Raw genomic sequence first — 22,691 nt, forward strand, 5'->3', positions numbered from 1 at the left:
TGACCAGCTGCTGTTCTCCATAATAACAAGAGAGAGAACTGCCTGCCCTGGCGAGTTGCGTCACTTAGCTTCAACTTTAGGCTAGAAATCAAGACAGGGAGAGACAAGTTTCAAGGGAGGCAGGAGCGAGCTGGAAAGCCCTGCCGTCTTCCTCCCACCCACCTACCCCTCCTCCTTTACCCCTCTCCTATCCCCACCCCCTTCCCCCCCCCCAAAAAAAAAAAAAAAAAAAAAAAAAGGGAAAAAAAAAAAAAAAAAAAGGAAAACCTTTCCCATCAGAGAAAGAGGGAGATCTCTTTGGAAACATGGAGCTGCTGTGCTGCGAGGTGGATCCCATGAGGAGAGCTCTGCCTGACCCGAACTTGCTCTACGATGACCGCGTTTTGCACAACTTACTAACCATAGAGGAAAGGTATCTGCCCCAATGCTCCTACTTCAAGTGCGTCCAGAAGGACATCCAGCCCTTCATGAGGAGGATGGTGGCCACTTGGATGCTGGAGGTTCGTACACCCCGGCCCCTCGGAGCTGGGGGAGGCAGAGTGGCCGCGGGCAGCACCCCGGCCCCTCTCCCCCTGCAACCCCTCGCTCTTCTGATCACCGGATGGCTTCTTCTTGTCGATCCCCTCTCCTCCTTGTCCCCCTCCGGAGCTCAGCCGGTGCGGAAAGGGGCGCGGGGGACACCGACAGCCCGCGGGGGAAGTCGCCTCTTCCGGGGGGCTCCGGGAGCGGGGTGCAGGAGAGGAGGAAGCGCGGCGTGGTGGTGGGGGGGGGGGGGAGAGATGGAAAAGTCATTTGCAATTAAAAGCAAAGAAAATCCGCCTCCGGGAGCGCTTGTGATTGAGGCATTCCTGGGAAAAAGGAGCAGCACGCGGGGCAGGGCGAGGGTCGGGGGGTGCCTCGTGTGCCCTGCGTCCTGCCCGGCGAGGGTTCCGTGCCCACGTATGCAGTGGGGAGGACGTGCCTTCTTCTCGCCATGTTGCGCTGCATGCGGACTCTGCTCGCAGGCGCCGAGCCCGGCTGCCCCCGCTGCTTTCCGGGGGGCTCGGGAGTGGCCCCCGCCCCCGCGGAACGGGATCCCCGGTGTGTTGGGGCAGTGGGGCGGGCGCTGAACCCCCTCTGTTCGCTCCGAGGCTTCAGGCGCAGCGGCAGCGGGCCCGGAGCCCCGCAGAGTCGCCTGCCTTGCGCTGGCCCCACCAGCCATCCTTTGCCCCTTCCGATCTCCTTTGGGGAGGACCTTTCCCGAGCCAAACTCCGTGGATTGGAAAGCTCAGACTCCCTGCTTGGTTTTCATGTGCGATTTGTGCTTTTTCTACGCGGCTCCGATTTTTTGTAAATTTTTAAAATAATTTTGCTGCTCCCTGCCTGCTAAAAGGATCCAGGCGGCTCGGGCTCTCTCCACCCCACCTCGCCCTCGCTACGTCTCCCGTCCTTCCCCCACAATGCGGGATTGGGGGCGCAGGGCTGGGGGACAGCCGGTGGGGGAATTTTTACAATTGTCGGAAATGATAGGGGATCGTCCCGGGATGCCACCAGCCCCAAAACCGGGACCGCCGGGGAAGTTTTGATATTTTTTATCGATTTTTTGAAAATATGACGAAATAAAAAAGAAAAATTGGGTCGCAAAGAAAAAAAAAAAAAGTCTGAGGCCGCTCGCTTGCTGCTGGATGGGGCTTTTCGGCTCTCCCACACAGTGTCTTGAATTCATTTCTTACTGAATGAACTAAAGGAATGTGAAAGCCGATTGACAGCCTTCCCAGCCTCTCCACATATCTCCCCCTCCCCCAAAATTTAGCTCCCCGGGAAACAAAAATAGGAGCAAAAGGAAGGGAAGTAGTGGTCTGTTTGGTGGGTTCACTCATTTATTTGTTTTTTCCTTCTTGTCTCTTTCTCGCTTCCCACCCCCGTTTTCCCCCCGACTGCCCCATCGTTCCCTCCCCACTCTCCTCACTTGCAGGTCTGCGAAGAGCAGAAGTGCGAAGAAGAAGTTTTCCCTCTGGCCATGAATTACTTGGACAGATTCTTAGCTGTAGTGCCCACTCGGAAGTGCCATCTGCAGCTGCTGGGGGCGGTGTGCATGTTCCTGGCCTCCAAGCTGAAAGAGACAATCCCCCTCACAGCCGAGAAGCTGTGCATATACACGGACAATTCCATCAAACCCCAAGAGCTGCTGGTAAGCAGCCCCGTTCCTCCCTCCTCTCCGGCACAGCACCTCTCTCTCGCTGGCACAGCACCCAGCACTTCGCCACCCAGCCCCTGCCTTTTAGAAAAACCCACGCTTTTCCCGCCTTTCTGGACGGCCAGAAGGTCTCGGGGGCCAACGCTGAGGGCAGGGGACGCCCGCGGGGACATCCCTGTCCTCTGAAGCCACCCGGCAGTACCATGCGGCGCTCCGGCCTCTGCCCGCCACGTGCGCGGGCCCGGGGGTTCTGGGGCTGGCGGTGCCGAGGGTGGGTCTGTCCCCGCCGTGTCCCCACGGGGGACCTCGCCGGGCGCACGTGCGCGGGCGGGTGGCGCGGCGTCGCCACCTGGCGGCAGACACGCGGCGGTGCGGGGCCGGGGACGGGGGGGCCCCGGGATGCCCGAGGGGGGCCCGGGATGCTCGGCCGTGCCCAAGAGGCAACGGCACCAACTGATGCTCAGGGAGTTCCACCTGAACACGAGGAAGAGCTTTTTCACTGTGCAGTGATCGAGCCCTGAACAGATTGTCCAGAGGGGGTGTGAAGTCTCCCTCACTGGGGATATTCCAGAATTGTCTGGACACAATCCTGTACCATGTGCTCTGGGATGGCCCTGCTAGAGCAGGGAGGTGGCACCAGGTGCCCCACTGTGGTCCCTTCCAGCCTGACCCATCCTGTGTGATCTCAGTTAAATCATCTCATGTCTGCTGCTTCTCTCAGTTCAGACACAGTGGAAGCAGAAGCAAATTGATAATTACTGAAGGGAAATAAGTGACGTGTACATCATGGTGTGGAGCACTGGATGTGCATCAGGGCCCCTTGGTGACATGGATGCTAGGTCAGAGAGATGGCCATAGCTATCCCGAGTTGTTGAAGAATTTTTCCTATGAATCACTGGGAATTCCCCCTGGGGCGGGGCTGGGGTTGATATATGCTTCTTCATGTTTCTTCAGAGTTAAAGAGCCTTGCCCTCAAACCCTGCCTGGCTGTCAGGGCCACGAGGTGTCCTGTTGGGTGGCACAGATGGGCAGGGGAAGTGTCGTGGTCCCCATGTGCAAATATGCAGAGCAATGTCCCTGCCTTCTTATGCCATGTGGATTTAAGCATATGTTTAAAGTGCTTTCTTGTATTTGGTCCTCTGGGTTGACTGTTCTCTCTCAAAACCTGTCACATCAGTAATGCTGGCAAGAGCAGGCCTTGAGTTCACATAATCACTGTTACGTTCCAACATTTTACAGGTTGAGAAATTAAAAAATCCTGTCTGGTTTCTGCAGCCTTTTGCATATATGTGAAATTTTTCAGACCATGGAGGACTCTGTTATAATCCAGCAGGAATGTCCATAGGAAAGTAACTTGCTCTTAAAGTGGGCATCTATTCAGGGAAACGACTGCAGAAATGGCATTGTGGGGTCCATGTTTATGGTTTCTCAGCAACGCTGGTTGACGTCTCTGCGGCTGCAGAATTAAAGGACTTTTTTTTTTTTTCTGTCTTGCCAGCTCTGTCAGCTCAGCTGGGGCTCCCCACCACGCTGGGCTCCATCAGGCATCATCAGGACTCAGGAATCAGTGCGTGGAATTTAGTTAATGGCTAATAGTTGATGGATGAGACAAATGTGAGCTGGAGGCCTGAGCTTTGCTCACTCTGTGGGGCACTGAAAGGTGTTCAGAACTCGGTTTAAATGTTGAAACATGCAGGTCATGCACCCCATGGCTGGATCTGGCGATCCGGTGCTGTTTGCACATGGAATCCCATTTCAGGGAATGGCCGGTAGTTACACACACGCCCAAGCTTTCCTTTAATTTCAGTGGGAGTTTTGGGTGTGCAAAGAATCTAGGAATGGCTCCTACATGATTTACTGGCAGATAATTTACACAGGCTACTTCCTGGCTGTGTTGTTTGCGTTTCCTTTCTGCAGAGCCTCTCTTGGAGTAGTTTAAGCACCATCAGATTTATCTGCAGGATCTTTGGAGTACAGTTTTGGGAGGGAATGCCATCAAGCCAACTTCTCCAGTTTTGAAAAAAGGAATGTATATCTAGGTTATTTTTGTGCATGGCTGTCCCTAGGGCTTTAAATGGCTATAAAGTAAGGACTATAGCCATTTAAAAGAAGTTACTAGGAAAGGACCACAGTGACCTTGGCAATATCTAATTGTAGGCTAAACTTTCTGGGTGGGCATTCAACACTGGATTTAAAAAAAAAAAAAAAAGAGTAAAACCTTGGCAGAAGCCACCAGGTCTCATTATTTTCAGTAGAGCCTGACATTTCTGGTGTTCAAAAAAAAAAAAAGAATATAAAGTCAACAACTTCAAAGCAGTAGAGGTGTATGGAAAAAGGGTTTGAGCAAAACAAATTTAGCAGTGATAAAGTTATAATAAGAAATAAGAAGAGGTTTTTCGCAGGCTCGCTTATGATTTTCTTCTCTTTGGCTTTCCCTGTCCACCCTTTGCAGGAATGGGAGCTGGTGGTGCTGGGGAAGTTGAAGTGGAACCTTGCAGCCGTCACCCCACATGATTTCATTGAACACATCCTAAGGAAGGTGCCTCTCCCTAAAGATAAGTTGCTTTTGATCCGGAAGCATGCACAAACCTTCATCGCCCTTTGTGCCACAGGTAGGCTCAGCTGCTCTGGCTGCTGCTGCTGCTTATAGTGTGTTTGGAAGGGCAGATTTGTTCCTGGTGGTGCTTCATCTCCTCCATCCTTACATGATGTGGGAAGAGGAGCTAAATCACATGGGACTGTTTGCAAAGGGTGTTGTGAATCAGGCCACAAAACTGCATTAGGCAAAATTCTTGTAGTAGTGACCTGTAGTGCAGCTGATGTGTGTGGTGCTTTTGCAGTGAAGTCTTGTAAGGCTGGATTAGACCATCCTGGGTTTTATTTTGCCCATTCACTGCTGCTTTTAGAGGGCCACAGATCATTTGTAAGGACAGCTCCAAATACAGAAGCTGTTATGGCACATTAGCCCAAAATGTATTGAGCTAATGCATTGCATGAATGTGCTCATAAACTTTTCATTAATCTGGACTCTGTCCAGATAGAAGATAAAATTGTGTATTTTAGCATTTATGTGATACTACCGCATCCCTGATGCACGGGGAATGACAGTTGAAAAGGTAATTGCTTTTTTTAAAAAGAAAATTTGGATTCTTTCCTAGCTTTACCCCAAGAAAGCAGTGAAACTGTTGTGTTTTGTAGGGAACCATTGCACTCCCTTTTTGTCACACAGCTGATCACAGTTTCTGAAGATTTCTCTGAGAATAATTGCCTCTGTGGAAGAGAGGTTTTTTAATTTTGACCTGTCTGCAAAACACTGTTTTTTGTTTGTGTGTTATTTTGTTGTTTGTGTTTTTCTTCCCTCAATTACTTTTACAAAATTAGTTTACTCTGAATTTTCATCCAAAGGGTTAATGGTAAGACTAATTTTTAGAAGCTAGATCTGGACTAGACAAGCAGCATGCAGTGTTTTCCAGAGTCTTTATCAAGTAGTGGATGGCTCTGTTTGAATTCAGCAATTTGACATACCTGGTCCTTTGTGATAGGAACTGTTCTGCCTGTGTGTTTGCAGAGGGGAAGGGAAGATGGCATGCAGCTTTTGGGTTTGAATGCCTGCTTCTTGTATATAAGATGTAGGACTGCTTTTACAATGTTGGCCAATTTTTCCTACCTCAGTTGATGTGTTTTAGAGATTTGTATATGGCTGTGTTAGGGTAATTGATTTTTTGGTTGCCATGATGCTCAGACCTTCCCTTCTTTTCCCACTGCTGCATGATCCTTTTCATGCAGCTTGGACCATGGAACTCAATAGAAATACTGCTCAAATACTGCAGGATCACTCTTGGTGATTTCTTTGCCTTTTCCCCTTACTTAGGATGCATTCACGTGTTCTGCCTTGTGTGACATGAAAAAGATGGTCTTTATCGTGGACATTTCCCTGGATCTTCATGCTATCAGCCATCAAACTCCAATATACAGCTCTGTATGGCCTTCCAAACAAGATGGTCTTCCCACTCTTTTGTTGCTTTCACTTCCTCCAATAGTGTTTTGGTTTGTTTTCTTTTTTATCCAGCACATCATTTTCTTGAGAGCCCTAAAATTTCATTATGATTTAACATCTCAAATTCTGGTCCATAATCCTTTGCCCTTTAAATTTTCCCTATAACTAAACCATTGCAAGACTGTGGTCCATGAAAGAGTCTCCAAAGTCCATGGCTTCTTTCCACTCCATGGATTCTTTGGTGGTTAGCTCCATGCTCTAGAAGTCCTTTTACTGAGATCCGGAGCAGTGCCCCCTTTCCAGCCCTCAGCCCAGTCATGCAGTTCCCTCATGTGTGTCCCCCATGTGATCTGCCTCTCATGTTACATGTCTCCTATGCATGAAATTAGGTCCTTTGTGTAGAGTTTAAAGAGGCAACAAATCAAGAGTTTCTTCCCTTGAAAGTGAAAGACATAATTGCTGAGTACAGAGCTTCCCAAAAGTGAGGGCACTGTAGTGCTGGCTGGAGATTTTCTTTTCTTCTCATTCCATTGTCCACAGACCACTGTGTAGTTTTGAGGAGAACCCACAACACTTTTTCATTTCGAAAGCAGAGATCTTACCCAGGCACTCAGTAGTACCACATTCCCACATAACCTGTGAACTGCTACCTCAATTTCCATTGTGGAAATGTTGTTCTTACTACAGAATTTCCCTTTCACTGCCACTCTTTGAAGAAAAGCCTCTTCTCATCAGACTTCCTTCCAGATCCAGTTGTCATTTCCTTTTCTTGCCCTGTTTGTTGCAGAGCTCTCATCAGCTGCTCTATTTCTCCTTTCTCTTTTTCCCTCAGAGCTGCTGCTCTGCCAGCCCGGGTTAAGCCTGGTGTTTCATTTCCCCATTTGCCTCCTTTCAGCAATAGGACCTCCTCTGACATGTGGCTCCCTCTTCCCTTGCTCCCCATGTGTGATTTTAGCCTGGGTTTGACTCTACTATTCCCAAAGCTGATCTGGCTGCCTGGCTAATAGCTCTGGTCTGGAGCACAGCAGTGAATCTCTTTCCATTTCCTGATTCATCTCAGCACAGCTTTCTCTGCTTTCAAGTACTTTTCTTCTTTAAACTATCATGCTAAATCTGGCATATTTTGAACTTTTCTCCCCTAGCCTTAGTTCTTCTTCACCAACTGCTCCGTTTAATTTCCCAGCAAAAACATTTTACCAGAAATTCCCAGGTATTCCCTGCCTGTACAGGGCTGGCTTTGATCTCAGTCCTGCAGCACTTAGTGTCAGCAAATGAAGAGGGAAGCAGCCATGAACAGTTACTGAGTGTTGTGCTGGATGTGTAAGATCACTGTGATACTCATCCTGTTCTCCTTTCCATCTGAACATTCCCCAAAAGGAGGCGATATTCTGTCTTCTGCATATTCCTTTCAGTCATATTTGGTCACTTTGGCACTCTGTTTCTCTGCCTTTATTTTGAGCCCAGTTCCTGAACGAAGCTGCGTGGATATAAACCCACGGCCTCTCCCCAGTCCTTGCAGTGATTAATGATTCACATGAGCATGACTGGAACTGGAATGTTTCCCTCTTTGCCCTTGGTCCCATCGGAACATATGGCTGCTGAGCTGGACAGAAGCTTGTATGTCCTCCTGAATAAAGAGTTTTCTCTTTCATTGCTCTGCACTCACAAAGTTTTCAGGAGTCTCCTTCTCCATTAGGAGGCCATGGAAGTGGCATTTTCCTCCAGCTGCCATGCTCACTGTACAGTAAGAGTGCATAGATGGACATTATGCACTGGCATGGCCTGATCTGCCACCATGTCATTGTTTTGTCATCCGACTGGTGGCTCCCTGTGCAAGCCAAAATCTCCTTCAGAGCACTTCTGGATTTTCAAGGCACCAGAGGATGCATCTGGGGCCTTTAAGAGGTGCTTATGGTTTCTCTCTTATGAGGAGAGACTGAGGGAGCTGGGCTTGGTCAGTCTGGAGAAGAGAAGACTGAGAGAGGATCTCATTAAGGCATATAAATATCTCAAAGAGGGTGTGAGAGGATGGTGCCAGGCTCTTTTCACTGATGCCCAGCAACGGGATAAGGAGCAATGGCCATAAACTAAACACAAGAAGTTCCACCTCAGCGTGACAAAGAATTTCTATACATTGAGAGTGGCAGCTGCCTAGGGAGGGCCTGGAGCCTCCCTCTCTGGAGAGATTGCAAACCCACCTAGACCCATTCCTGTGTCACCTGCTCCAGGTGACCCTTCCTGGGCAGGGGTGCGGACTGGGTGATCTCCAGAGGTTCCTTCCAGCCCTAATGATTCTGGGATTCTTCAGAATGGGATGTTCTTGTTCAGCTATGAGCCCAATGGGGATCATCCTTGTTTTGCTCACTGGGATTGTGTTGCTTTTCCACCCTGCCCACACCTCCATCTCTTTATTGCTCTGCACCCTTTGTTCCTCTGTCTCTTTGCACAGCACTGCACAGTTTGGAAATGTTCTCTCAGGGGTTGGCCATTCGCCTGTGCTGAGCTGCAAGCCAGGGAATCACTGCTGGAAGGAGTGGGAGAGGGCAGTGGTTACAGAGGTGTGTGCAGAGCCTGCCACGCTGCTGCTGGAAAGAGAACTGCATTATTTCCTTACACTTGGGTGTGCTCATCGTTTCTTCTTGCAGCCTGTTCAGTCTTTCAGATGCACAACTGCTTCCTTGTGTTACACTCTCCTCTCAGAGCCTGTACATGCCACAGGATGCCCTTGTGCATTTTGGTGCAGGATACCCCTTTTTATGTGAGAGCCTGTAAGGGAATGGTTTTTGAGGGAGGGTGGCCTGTGTATGACAGGCATTCAGAAAGAGGAGCTGTAATGAAGATGCTCATCTCTGTGGGGAGCTTCGCAGGATTTTAGTTGAGTGTCAAGCAAAACTTGGAAGCAGAAGCCTTGCAGACTTGCAGAGATAGAAGGCAGCTTGTGTAAAACCCCGGACTCAGTCCTTTGCATGGTCTTTTCTATGCCTCAGCTGAGTCCTGTGGCAGGTGGGATGTGCCCATGGTGGATCCAGCATCTCAGGCCTCAGAGCCTGTGTCAGCACAGAGGCCAAAAAAGAGTGGCAAAATGTCAGCTTTAAGTCAGTATCATACAGTGTGCCAAACCTCTGCCCACTGTTTCTGGGACATTAATCATCTACACTTGAAAGCTGAGAAGGCTTTTTTTAACTTCTGGGCCAAATCCTGCATCCTTCTTCAGACAGAAGTTCTGTGGAAATCAATGGGAGTGTTGTCTGAGCGAAGACTGGAAGATGAGGTCTGCAGCCCTGGTAGTGGTCTACATGGTGACCACACAGAATGAGGCCTGTTTGCTCTTCAGCATTCCTGCTGGGAAATTCAACTCTGCATCCCCTTTTCATCTGGTATAGGTTACTGGAACCTGGAAAGTATGATACTTTCCAGTTTTGTTTGGGACCTGTTCTTTGCAGAGGGGAAGAATGAAGCCTGTAGAGCTTCATTATGTAAATGTCTTAAGAAATAAAATACATGTTGCAAAGTGACAGTGTTTGCAGGAACTTCTTGCATAGCAGAAAGGAGAATAATTTGCACTAATTTATTGCTAGACAAAAGAAGGCTCTTGCTTGTTCCAGCTCATATCAGTATATTGAGCTTTGCAGCCAATGGAGCCATAAGAACCAAGGAAGTGCCATCATCAAGTAGTTAGGCCCTTGGGAATGTTTCATGACCAGTCAAGTCTGGCAAGAGGAGGTGGAAAGAAATAGAGAAAGAGAGCATGTGCTGATACAAGCTGGCATCACTCCGGAGCTGCCAGAGGACTTGCCTTCCTTTCTACCAGCTGCAGTTCTGACATTTTGGTGGTTCAGGCACTAACATCATCCTAATCCTTAGATAGGAAGGTGTAAAATAAGTGCATATAAAAACCAATGCAAACAGTTGCTCAGAAATAATATTTACCATCAACTAACGAGCATATTGTTGTGAGTGCTTCTCTACTTTGCATAGGTTGTTCAGCGTGTTTCCGTGTTTACCTCTCGTGGATGGTTGTGATGAAACATTAACATTTAGGATACTTCAGACCCATTTGTATAAAGGCCAAATGCTGTTTGCTTTACAAGAGGAACAGAGTTAGATGTCTGCCCTCCCACCTACTCAAAGGATGGAAGCACTTCTGCATCCTGGTTTACTTGAAAGTTTTGTGTTTGCTTTGAAGGGCTGAAGAGTCATCTGGTTTTGCCTTTAAAAGCAGAAATAGTTAACATAAGGAAAATTTGCAATGTCTTGGAGAAATACAGGACGAAGAGAAAAAAATGGCCACTGCAGATACAATCAAATGTATTAGGAAAAAAAAAAATAGTACCACACTGACCCTGGAATTGCATTTGGATGAAAGCAGATGAGAATTAAATTCACTACTTCTGTTGTTTATCCTAGACTTTTCTTTTAAACTTAGTTGGTTAAATATAGATCTGTGCTTGTCTTCATAGTACAGGCACTGGCTGGGTGAAATCTGAGGCTGGCTGTGACCATTATCTACAAAATTTTAATGTATCAATACCTGCTTTTCTGATGGAGGTAACATACCATTTTTCCTCCCTTTTTTCCTCCCACAATGGGAAAAATTACCTTCCTTATGACAGCAGCTTCCAATTCTGTAAATAAACATCTATCAAATGACAGAGATGAAAACTGGCTGCTGAAAAAAAGCCCAACCAGCAGCCAGATCAGTAAAATGGGTCATTTTAAGTAGGTAGAGTTCCCCCACCTGACTTTGACACACTGAGCATGTTCAGCCTGGGTATTTGTCAGTGCTCTTCTCCTTCTGACAGTTTTATTTGTTGGCTGCAAGTTAAGGCTTCCCCTTGCAGGACCTCTCTGGGTTCCTTCCTCCAGTTCCCTTCTGCTTTGGACTGACTGTCAGCCTTGCATTTTCCTGGCTTGAAGGCAGTGAAGACCACTGGATTGGGAGAGGGCCAGCAAAACAGCTCAGCCGCAGTGCTCACAGCCCTGGAACCTTGGCATGGATTACGTGTGCTCCACTGGCAGAAAAACCTCCTCGTGCCCTGGCTGTGTCTGCTCCAGGCTGAAAGTGGGGGACAGGTTCAGGGTACCCTGAATTTGCTTGATGACTCTGGCTGGCTGGTCCACAAATGGCTGTGTTTCAAAGGATGCTGTTTCTTGCATTGCCTTTTTTTGTTTCCAGTGCTGAAGTCAGTGGGATTGTGAAGGGCTGGTCACTTGTTTTTGAGGTCGTTTGGGAAATAGGTGATATTAAAATAGGGATGGGATGGTTTCTTGTGTATATTGCCTGGGAGTAGAAGGTAAAACAAGTTTTGCTTTCTAACAAACCAGTGTCTTCCCTTGAGGTGTTCATGTGCTCAGATTCTCATAGACACGTGCTGTGGCACTGCTTCTCTAACTTATAATGAGACTCTTTTGTACTTTTCCCATGGAATGGCATAATCACAGCATCAATTAAGTTGGAAAAGACCTCTGAGATCATCGAGCCCAACTATAAACCTATAAATCACAATAAAGTTAGAGTCAGAGCCATGCTTTAGATGCAGGCTCTGGGTGTGTGTTAACCAAGTTTGCACACAGAAGGATTTAGCTCGTAGCCTTGCTTCAGCTGTCCAGGGAGAAGTGCTTTTTATAAAATTCCAAGTGTCCAGTAAGAAGTGCTTTCTATAAAATTTCCCCTGTAGTTCAGGTTTCATCATCTCCTACAAGAATTTGCAGTAAATGCATGTGCTTCAGCTCACATTTTTAGGTTCTCTCTCTGTGCCCCCACCTATTTTTTCTTTTTTTTTCTTTTTTTTTTTTTAATTTTTCTTTAATCTCAGGGCAAATTTTTGGAGGGGGGACAGTTTTACCTGAGTGAAAACTGAGTGAGGATGGCGAGGCTTGTCTTGTCATGGTAGAAGCAGAGATAGAGATTTATAATTGAAAATAACATGTAAAAAGCTTGTTTTGAATTTCTCAATGGAATCTAAGAGACTGAGGGGGGGGGGCAGTTCTGCATCCCCTCAGATATGGTACTTAATATTTATGCTTTCATTGCACCTTGACAAACATTTCACGTAGTTATTGCTTTGCTTGAATATGGAAATATGTTAATTATGTCCTGTATTGCGCTGCCTGCTCTTTTCCTCAGCCTTTTCTATTCAACCCTCTAGGTGGCCCAGCACAATGTGGCTTCTTTTCTTTCAATGAGCTCTTTCCACACTAATAGGGTCCAGGGTGATGTGGAGAACCATGTGCACAAAATTGGTGCACCACCCCCCATTCCTTTGTGGGCATGTCAGGTTAAATTCATATCAGCAGGAGGGTCACTGCCATGATTTTCAATAGCTCGAGATGAGGTGATGACTTCAGACAATGGTGCCACACTCTCCAGTTGGAGACACTTGCCTCACCAGTTGCAGTAGTTAATTAATATGCTAAAAATAGAAGCCAGTGATACAAATCGCTGCCTGTTGTACAACAAAGACTGGGCATGTGTAGCTTTGATAGCCAAGTTTATGGTGCTTGTTATGGAGGGAAGTTAGTTTAGAGCTAGAGGCAATGTAAGACTTTCTGGATGCTGAGCTTTAGTCACTCTGGGCCTCTGGCCATTCGCTCGCTGTCTCATTTGCATTATGAATGACATTAAGGGAGCTAACAAGGTTATTGGGCATGGAAATGTTCGCATGTGACCCCACGTGGAAGCAGACCTACAGCAGTGCTAGTTGGCAGGGACACTGTGCCTCTTTATTCAGCTTCCTAGGAAGACAGTTTCTAGGAGTGGATCTAAAATCAGCCACGAGAACACTGGCGCTTGGATAACGTGGAGGTTGTAATGTGAGGCCAGGAATTTCAGAGGGCAGGTGGAGCTGTGTCCTTTGCTCAGCCCATTCTGCCTGGACATGGCACCTCCCTGCACCATCTTTTTACTACATCCTGCCTGAAACTCAGGACAAGGAGGGGAAAATTATGGAAAATCAATTGCTGCTCGTAGTCCTCATGCATAAGTGAGAGATAGTTTGGTATGTCCAAGATCAAACATGGAAGTTGCTTCCCAGCTTAGGGGTGTGGTTATCCCTTACGTGTGTTTGTATAAATCCATGTGAGCTAAACATGAAAATGGTTTTGATCATAGAATCATTAAGCTTGGAGAAGACCTTTAAGATCATGGGCTCCAACCCTAACCCAGCACTGCCGTGTTCATGACTAAACCATGGCTCCAAGTGCCACATCTGCAGGTTTTTTGAACATTTTCAGGGATGGTGACTCCACCACTTCCTTGGGCAGCTGGTCCAATGCCTGATCACCCTGAAGAAATTTTTCCTAATATCTAATCTAAACCTCTTCTGGCACAACTTGAGGCTGCTTCATCTTGTCCTGTCCCTTGTTCCCTGGGAGCAGAGCCTGACCCATCCCTGGCTGCACCCTCCTGTCAGGGGGCCAAAGAGAGCAATAAAGTCCCTCCTGAGCCTCCTTTTCCTCCAGGTTAAACACCCCCAGCTCCCTCAGCCACTCCTCATCAGACTTGTGTTCCAGCCCCTTGCCCAGCTCTGTTCCCTCCTCTGGACACGCTCCAGCCCCTCAATGTCTATCTTGCAGTGCCAGGCCCAGAACTGGACACAGCACTTTGGGGTGAGGCCTCCCCAGTGCCCATGACAGGGGGACAGTCACTGCCCTGCTCCTGCTGGCCACACCATTGCTGACCCAGGCCATGAGCCACTGGCCTTCTTGCCCTCCTGGCCATGCACTGTGGACCAGCAGGCCCAGGCTCTTTCCTGCTGGGCTCTTCCCAGCCACTTTTCCCAGCCTGGAGGTGCTGGGGGTTGTGACCCAGGGGCAGTACCTAGCACTCGGCCTTGTTGAACCTCATCTCTCTGGCCTGGGCCCATCAATCCAGCTTGTCCAGATCCCTCTGCAAAGCCTTCCTGTCCTCAAGCAAATCAACACACCTGCCCAACTTGGTGTCACCTGAGAACTGACTGAGGGTGCACTCAATCCACTCATCCAGCTCATTTATCAAAGAGAACTGGCCCCAACCCTGAGCCCTGGGGGACACCACTGGTGACTGGCAGAAAGTTCAATTCCCAATCCCTTGCCATGTGCTGAGATCAGCATACTCGGGGCTGAGTCCTGAGTGAGAATTTGGGAGTCAAGGTTCTCCTGTTGTCTCACTTGTTAGTGGGAGGCAATATAATTTAATTTCCAAGAATCCTACGTACAGTGAGTTATTACTATTACCATAGTGCATAAATTATTATTTTTATAATAATGGCAGTCCATATTCCTTACTTCAGCCAGTGGGAATTTGTCCTTCAAAAGTGTCTGTCAGAGTGTGATGTCTGGTAGGAAGCAGCGTGGAGTGTTGGGCTTGCAGGTGGGAACCTCCTGGTGGCTTTGTGAGACAGAGAAATCCATGCCAGGGTTTCAACTCCTCCTTTGGTCTCCCCACTTCTGACACCTCTGTTCTGGTCCATCTGGGTGAATGTTATGTCCCAAGTGCCATTCTTACTGGACTGCTTCAATCCCAGGGATGTATTCCAGCCTGGAGAAGAACATGCTGTCTCCACAGCTATTGAAGTATGTGCCAGCTCAAGAGTTTGGGAGGCTGAGAACAGCTCTCCATGTGTCTAAAACCTCAGTGGTTACACAGACATCAGCAGGGTTACAGAATTTGTGAACAGAGGGGATTTGGGATCTGCAGCAGGGCAGTTTTCTGTAATCTGTTTCTATTGATGGAATGTATTGCTTGTAATTTATTTCTTATTATGTATTACTTTGGTTTACTCGTCCTTCTACTCCAGTTCCCCCAGCTGAGAACTGGTAGAGAAAGGTTTGCTAATACTGAAAATTGGTAGAGAAAGGTTTGTTAATGAGATATTGTTGAACCAAAGAACTTACAAATCAAGTTTTATTTTAGGAATATATCAAGATATGGGAGATCTGGTATTCAGCAAGATAAACTAGTGCTGATAAACCAGTGTCTGTGGCAGTATCATAAACTATAAAATTGCCTTATAAAAATCACAGGATTTTATTTTAATTTCTGTTCTGATTTGACAGATGTGTGAGAGGAAGTTCTGAAGTGTATTTTCAGCTTGTTTATTAAGAAGTAGTAGTAATGACAAATGTGATCTTTGTTCTTTGATTTCATAGCTGTGGGCTGTAAGTGTTCTCACTTCCTAATTGCTAAGGTAGTAAAGATGAACCGTTAATTAAAATCTCTTTCCTGGACAGGTCTTTAAATGCTCGAATTAATTAACTCTTTAAAAATTGACGTGACTAAAAATCACATTTTGGTCCTTTGTGATACCTTATTCCAGTTAGTTTTCTGGTTATACAGAGAGGTCTAATGTGACCAAGGCCCAAATTTCTGACATAAATTACAGAATGCCTCCTTCTTCTCTTTCCTTTTCTTTAAAACTAAGGAAAGACTATTAAAAATTGTCCAGGTTTACTTTATGCATCAGTGAGAATAAAAGACTGAACCGCATTTCCATTTTAATTTGCAGGTCTGTTCCCCCTCCTTTGACTGCTTGTGATGAGCAGTGTGACTAATGAGCTCCATGGGACCAAAAAGAGTGGCACTTTTCCCTTTCTTCTACTTCCCCGGGTTTTATTCTTGGGTGTGGTTTTTTTTATGTTGCTTGCCTCTGATGTTTTGCAGCTTTTCTGGTCTGGGTTTGGACTAATTCCCAGATCTGTTCTTGCAGATTTTAACTTTGCCATGTACCCACCATCAATGATAGCAACTGGAAGTGTGGGAGCAGCCATCTGTGGCCTTCAGCTCGATGATGGGGACAGCCTCACGGACCTCCTGGCCAAGATCACAAACACAGATGTGGTGAGTGTCCCACATTCCTCTTCTCCTTTCACTTACCAGGGCGTACTGGAGAACTGGGCCTGATCCTGAAGGCTGAGTGGAGCATAGGAGGGGAGTGCTTCTGTAGGGAGTGAGGTGTGGATCCAGCACTTTGGTTTGAGTCTCCAAAGCTCCTTAATTTCCTGAATTCAGATTTTATTCAGGCTTGGTGGGGAGAGCCTGCTTTGCCTGCCCAGGCTGGTGGTCCAGCAGGCTGAGCCTCCTCAGGAGTCCTGGGTGACGGGGTGAGCAGGCAGCATTCCCTGGCATAAAGCAAACCAGGAGTTGTGCTGGTGTTGGTCCTGTGCTTGCAATCATGAAATTGCTCTTCTGGCCCTCCTTCAGGTATCACCTAAAAATTCTTGGCTTGGAGGAAGTGAATAATGAGCTAATTTCAAGGCAGGACATGAGACAGGCACAACTCAAGCTGGCCTTAATGTGTGCTAATTTATTGGTTTTGATTCATAGAGTAAATATGTGGCATTATTACATTCGTGATAGCATTGTTAAATGAAGATTTGGGTATGTGATTTGGTTAAAAAGGAGTAATTAGTCCAGGTTACTTAAAAGGGGATATTTTTGTTACTTCTTTTTTTTTTTTTCCTTACAATCTAATTGATCTAATTTTCAAATGCAATTCTGAGGTTTCCCATTTATTTTCATTTGAATTGGATTTGCACAGAAAAAGGAATATTTCCAATTCAGAGTGCTTGAAGTCTAAACTGTAGAATCACAGAATGGTCTGGGTTGGAAGGGACCTTAAAGATCATCTCATTCCAACTCCCCTGCCACAGGCAAGGTCACCTTCCACTATCCCAGCTTGCTCAGAGCCACATCCAGCCTGGCCTTGAACACTTCCAGGGATGGGGCAGCCACAGCTTCTCTGGAAAACCTGTGCCAGGGCCTCCCCACCCTCACAGGGAACAATTTCTTCCTCATATCCAATCTAAACCTCCCCTGTGTCACTCTGGAGCCATTTCCCCTTGTCCTGTCACTCCAGGCCCTTGTCAAGAGTCTCCATCTTTATTTGGGCTCCCTTCAGGCATTGCAAGGCCACAGTGAGGTCACCCCAAAGCCTTCTCCTCTCCAGGCTGAACAATGCCAATTCTCTCAGCCTTCCTTTCCTCCCAGCAGAGCTGCTCCATCCCTCTGATCCCCTTTGTCCCTCTGAGAGGAGGAACACGTTTTCTGCCTGAGAGAATTGTGGGTAAGCCCTATAAGGCCCTTTTGCCGCATCTTGCAATTTGGAAAGATTTTATCTACTGTGCTTTTCTAATCTGATTGTTTAAGTCTGAAAGAAAATACCTACAAAAACATCTTAGTAGTTCTTAAGTGGTTAGAAGATGGGGCTTTAATTTTGCAATTAAAATGCCTTCACACCTTTTCTTTTAAATTTAGCAGGATTGTTTTGTCAAAAGCGTGTTTTTGCCATCTTGGTGAAAATCTTCCCAGATCTGACTGAGCCTACATTCCTTCAGAAGAAAAAATTAATACTCTTCCCAAATAACAAAGGACTCCTAACATTTTACTGTTCCCATCTCCTCTCCAAGAGTCTGTCAGCATTGGGTAGAGACCAGCTTCCTTTCTTTGCTCCTGGTCTCGGCCTACAGCAGCACAGACTATAGAGTAGGGTCTCACTCATCCCCCAAATGAGATGAGAACAAACTCATCACAAAAGGAGCTTCTGGGTAATTTAATTGCTAAAAAATATAAGCCTTTGCAGAAATTAGAGGTGCTGTTATTTTTTTCAAGATGTTTTCCTTTGTGAGGCAGAGGTAGCCTTAACTCCCTGCAAGCTTTGAAGCCTCAACCTAACCAACAGTTGCCAAAATTTTTGAGTTTGGGCAAAATACTGTCTTTTTCATTAGCCTGCTGTTTAAATTTGGGAGAAATATTTTGCTAGGTATTTTCTCTGTGAGTTATGCATTGGAAAAATACAAAAGGGCCCAAGACTGGGAACTTTCATCCCACATCATAAAGCTTGAGAGAGAGAGAAGCAACTGAAAAAGGGAGAAGCACTGGGCAGGCTTAGCAATAGGTAGTAATACCAGCCTCATGTAAAATGTATTGTTATTGTTGGAAAAAACCTACTGTCTGGATTGTGTAAGAGTCGGCCCAAGGCTATGTTAATAAAGAGTAAAGACTATTGTAGTACATTTTACACTGGGACTTAATTAAAGTTGAATGAAGAGCTTTAGTTCTCTCACTTCTGAATTTCTGATGCCTGAGAGCTGTTCCTGCAGTGGCACAATTAATTCATTGTCACTTTGTGAATGATTTTGTTTTCCAGTGGGGGCTTAGGGAAGAGGGAGAAATGAGAGTTCCTGGTCTTTAGGACCATCATGCGGGAGAAAAATGGGGAAGTCACAGAAATTAACAGTTCTGCAGAGGAAAACCTTCTGGCCCCCTGTGCCTCATGGTAGCCCACAGGAACCATCAGGCAGCTGGGGAAGAGTCCTTCCCAGCCAGAGGGTGCCAGGGCTTCTGCTTCATTTTTGTTTTGGAGTGTATGATTGCTTAGCATGGAAACAGATGATAGGACTTTGCCACTGGCTTTTCAAAAAATGTCACTGTCTGAGGTGAAGCATGAAAAATCTCAGCTTCAAAGCTGCAAGCAGATGAAAAGGAAGAATGGTAATGAAACCCTGATGCAACTTAAGTGCAGTGAGCTTTTCTGAACTTTCACTGTTTCATAATGATAATTTAAGTGTGCAGTTTATTTGCTGGGAAATAGCAGCATTAACCAGAAGGCTGAAATCAGTGGTGTTATTTTAGATTTACATTAGTGTAACTGAGACTGGAGTTTGGCATTTACAGCTAAAATGAATGTTTTTAATGGATGTTTCATTAAGAATTAGACCAAAAATACGTTATTAATAACAAAACATGTAATTTAGAGCCCAGCTGTTGGGTAGGCAGACAACCAGCACGAGTGTTTCTTTCAAAAACACGTTAGTGTTGGATATCCTTGTATGAATCCAGAGCAGTGCCCTAGACTTGAGATGGGGCTGTCCAAGGCATCCCAGACTGTTATTTTAGGGATAACAGTTACTGCTGGTAAATAGCTGCCCTGGGCTGTTTGGTGAGGGTTGAATCACAGGCTGGAGAAAGTGTGACAACAGTGCCAGGCAAACCCTGGTTTCATTACTCCTTCCACCGACCGAAATAAACGGCAGGGAGCTGCTCTTGGAGAAGCTCAGCAGCCTGAAGGGTAGTGAAAGTAGCTCTGTGTGGTGCATCTGGGCTGCCTTCTCCGATTGCTACTGTCCCTAAGAGCCACTAAGAGCTAATCCCACACAACTGAGGGAGAAGATTCTCCCCCTCTACTCTCCACCTGGAATACTGCATGCAGTCCTGGTGCCCCCAACATAAGGAACTGTCAGAGTAAGTTCAGAGCAGGCTGTGGAATTGATAAAGGGAACTGGAGCAGCTCCCCTGTGGAGACAGGACAGGAGAGCTGGGGCTCTTCAGCTTGGAAAAGAGAAGGTTGTGTGGAGATCTCAGAGCACCTTCTAACATCTGAATGGGTTACAGGAGAGCTGGAGAGGGACTTCTCATCAGGAACTGTAGTAACAGGACAAGGGGGAATGGCTTTAAATGGAAAGGGAGTAGGTTTAGATAGGATATTAGGAAGAAACCAGGAATTAGAATTAGAATTAGAATTAGAATTAGAATTAGAATTAGAGAGGGTGTCGAGGCCCTGGCACAGGTTTCCCAGAGAAACTGTGTCCTACGCATCCTTGGAAGTGTTCAAAGCCAGGTTGGATGAGACTCTGAGCAACCTGGTCTAGAGCAAGCCCATGGCAGGGGGGTGGGACAAAGATCACCTTTAAGGTCCATTTGAACCCAAACAGTTCTGTGCCTCTGATTCTGACTTCACACAGCTCTGAAGGATGGGGATTGCATGTTCCAGTCTGTTCTCCTGCCAGGGGCTGGGAACATTTCCTTTGTGGTTACTTGCAGAGGAGAGGCTAGTGAGCGAAGAGTTAACAGACCTATTGGCAGGAAGCCTCAGAGCTCCCTGTGCATCTCTTGGTGGATCATTGCAAAGGAAAAAATAAACAACTCAGGAAGTCAGGAATTCCCATAGCATCCCAGACCAGCACTCCAGTACAAGCAGTATCCTGTCCCTGGTGGAGCCAGATGCTTTGGAGGAGGATGCAAGCATCCCTGCTGTGCACAATTACGGGATGTGAGGAAGGATAGCTGAATGGGTAGGGCACATTTTAAGACCTTGCAATCAATATTCTGCTTTGCTTGAGACCTTTCTTGGGTAAATCTCTTCCCTCACCTCCTGGAAGAGCAGCCATCCAGGTTGCATCTGGATGACACACGGAGTTGGTCTCCCCAGCATCAGCAGCCAGGAAGAGGTTTTCAGGCAGAGCCAATGCCTGTACGTGGGCAGAAGTCATCTCTAAAAGTCTGTTCCCAGATGGTAACTGGTGTGTATTGAGTGGTTTGGAAAATCTAAAGCATATTTAAGGGCCCGAAGTAGAAAAAAAGCAAGGAACCAAGCATTTTTTAAAGGCTTGTCGAAACAGCTGGCTGTGATCCCTTAAAAATGTGAGTGGGGCTGTTTTGAAGACTGGATCCATAATAAATGGCATTTAAAATATCTCCACTTACATGTGCCACATGTCAGTGCCGGGATTTTTTTTTATTATTCCCAAGATCAGAGACATCCTTTCATAAAGATCTGCAGATTTCTGCACAGAAACGGAAGTGAAGAACCACCATGCTCAAGAATTCAGAGCTGCAGTAAAAAAATCATGGAAATCTATCTTGAATGGATTGCATTTGAACATTGTCCCTAGAGCACATACACCATTTATCCCCTCCTTTGTAGTGTCTAGGGCCTGTGGTTTTGGAAGCAAGAAACAGAACTTGCTCTATCTTATCCTGCCTTATTTGTTGCAGACCGCATTTTGTATGCAAGGAAACAACAGGCGAAATAGCCTCCCAGAGAAAGGAAGAATGAGATAGTTTCCTAAGTTGTCTTTGCCTGAGTTGGCAGCTGCTCCATTTCATTCAGCTTTTTGTTCCCCAGTGAGTGCTGTGCGTGTGTAGCAACAATGGGGTGATGCAGTGACACCACGGGCTCATGGCGGAGTTCCGTCGGGTCCATTGGCAAGCGTGGCTGCGGCTGGCGCGCCGAGGGGAGCCAGGCCCCCAAGGAACAGCTCCCACAGATCAGCCACTCCAGCAGGGAATCATTGCTTGGCTCTTGCAGCTCTGTGTAATGCAGGCAGGTCCTCCCAGCTTTTTGAAAATCCCCTTTTTCACTAAACGCTCAGAGGGTTTGTTACAACAGCATCAATCCCACACCTTTTCACCTTTCCACCTTTCCACCTTTTCACCTTTCCACCTTTCCACCTTTTCACATCTTCAAAGTATTACCTGGTAGAGATTGCCAGAAATCCCAAGTCACGCTGAGCAAGGAGTATCATGGCGTCTGCCCCTGCATTGCCCTGCTGTTGTGTTGGCTTTACTCTCTCTTTTCCCAGTTCTGAAAACATTGTTCTCTCCTGTTCGCAATGAGAAATACCCACAGCAGCAACAGGAAACCAGCACACTGAGTGGTGAAGCAAACAGTCGAACTGAATCTAGAAAGGACACTGTTGAAACTGCTGAAAAGACCAAAAAATTGCAGAGAAAAATGCCTTGTATTTCAGATTCTTAATGTTAGTCACCTTTTTTATTGCATTATTGCAATAATGTGGCAACAGTAAGTGGAGAAGCTCTAGCATGAATTAGTTTTTTGCGTTTTTTGTGTTTGTTTTGTTTTTTGAATGAGATGTCCTTGTTAGTCCACATGAGGTGGGTGTCCTTTGAAACAGCAAATTATTATTTTCTGTACTTCCAGCTGGAAAAAGAGATACTTACCTGTGATTGATGCTCTTTGTTGCAGTAGCAAAAACATACATTCAGGAGGGGAAATAGTTCTGGGTTTTAACTGCATCCATTAGATGTGAGATCTCTGTAAATACGGTAAATGGATAAGATATTCCCACAGCAGCTTTCCAGGCTCTTGCTTTGGAGGTCAGTGAGGTAAAGGTCAGCACTCAGCACACAAAGGCTCTACATTGGGAAGGAATCCCTGTTTATGTCAACAATGAAGCATGTGCTTTGGAGAGGTCTGAATTGGGGCTTCAATATGAACCAGTGGAGGAATCCAGCCAGCTTTTGTGTGTAGGAGTACAGATGACATGTTCCACACTGGAATTTATGTAAATCCCAACTCTTTAATGCATGTCTGATTTCTGCTTTCTTAGATTATCCAAGCAATGTGTACATGTCTGATGAACGGTACTGTCATTTTGGGTATCTCCAGCATCCTTTCCATTTATCAAACCAGATCTTGCATCTAAAAGAAGTCCTTTTCTAATTTCCCCTTTGCAATTAGTTTAAAGAAAGAGGAAGAGATTGGGGGCCTTAACACTTTTTTGTGAAGTAATTAATATATATGTGGAAAACTAACTGCCCTTTAACACAAGAATGCCAGAAGGCTTTTTTAGTATTCCCAGCTTTGGGATTTTGGGCAGTGCAAAGCAAGAGCCTGTTGGTTGAGTTGAGTTGGGTTGGGTTAGGTTGAGTGGGAGGCCTTACCTCATAGCTTGCCAATGAACCATAAATGCCAGTTTGAAACTGGAAGCTGGCGACCACTGTAGGACATACATATACCA

The 22,691-nt window shown here is 46.4% G+C and overlaps 1 protein-coding gene across 7 annotated transcripts in view; it reads left to right on the top strand.

Moving 5' to 3' along the window:
- The first annotated feature begins 220 nt into the window (after window positions 1-220).
- Window positions 221-22,691, top strand: part of CCND2 (cyclin D2) — a 31,371-nt gene continuing 8,900 nt past the window's right edge. For 6 of the 7 annotated variants that reach the window (XR_008437184.1, XR_008437185.1, XR_008437187.1 and 3 more), the window contains exons 1-4: window positions 221-500; window positions 1,955-2,170; window positions 4,629-4,788; window positions 15,860-15,990. Coding sequence is in view for 3 of the 7 variants with exons in the window: in XM_053978017.1 (XP_053833992.1) it covers window positions 306-500; window positions 1,955-2,170; window positions 4,629-4,788; window positions 15,860-15,990 (702 nt within the window). In the remaining 4 variants the exon portion in view is untranslated. Of the gene's footprint in view, window positions 501-1,954; window positions 2,171-4,628; window positions 4,789-15,859; window positions 15,991-17,142; window positions 17,216-22,691 lie in introns of all 7 variants that reach the window. The other variant, XM_053978019.1, reaches the window with a different exon arrangement.

Source organism: Vidua macroura, chromosome 5, assembly GCF_024509145.1.
Source record: "Vidua macroura isolate BioBank_ID:100142 chromosome 5, ASM2450914v1, whole genome shotgun sequence".
NCBI lineage: Eukaryota > Metazoa > Chordata > Aves > Passeriformes > Viduidae > Vidua > Vidua macroura.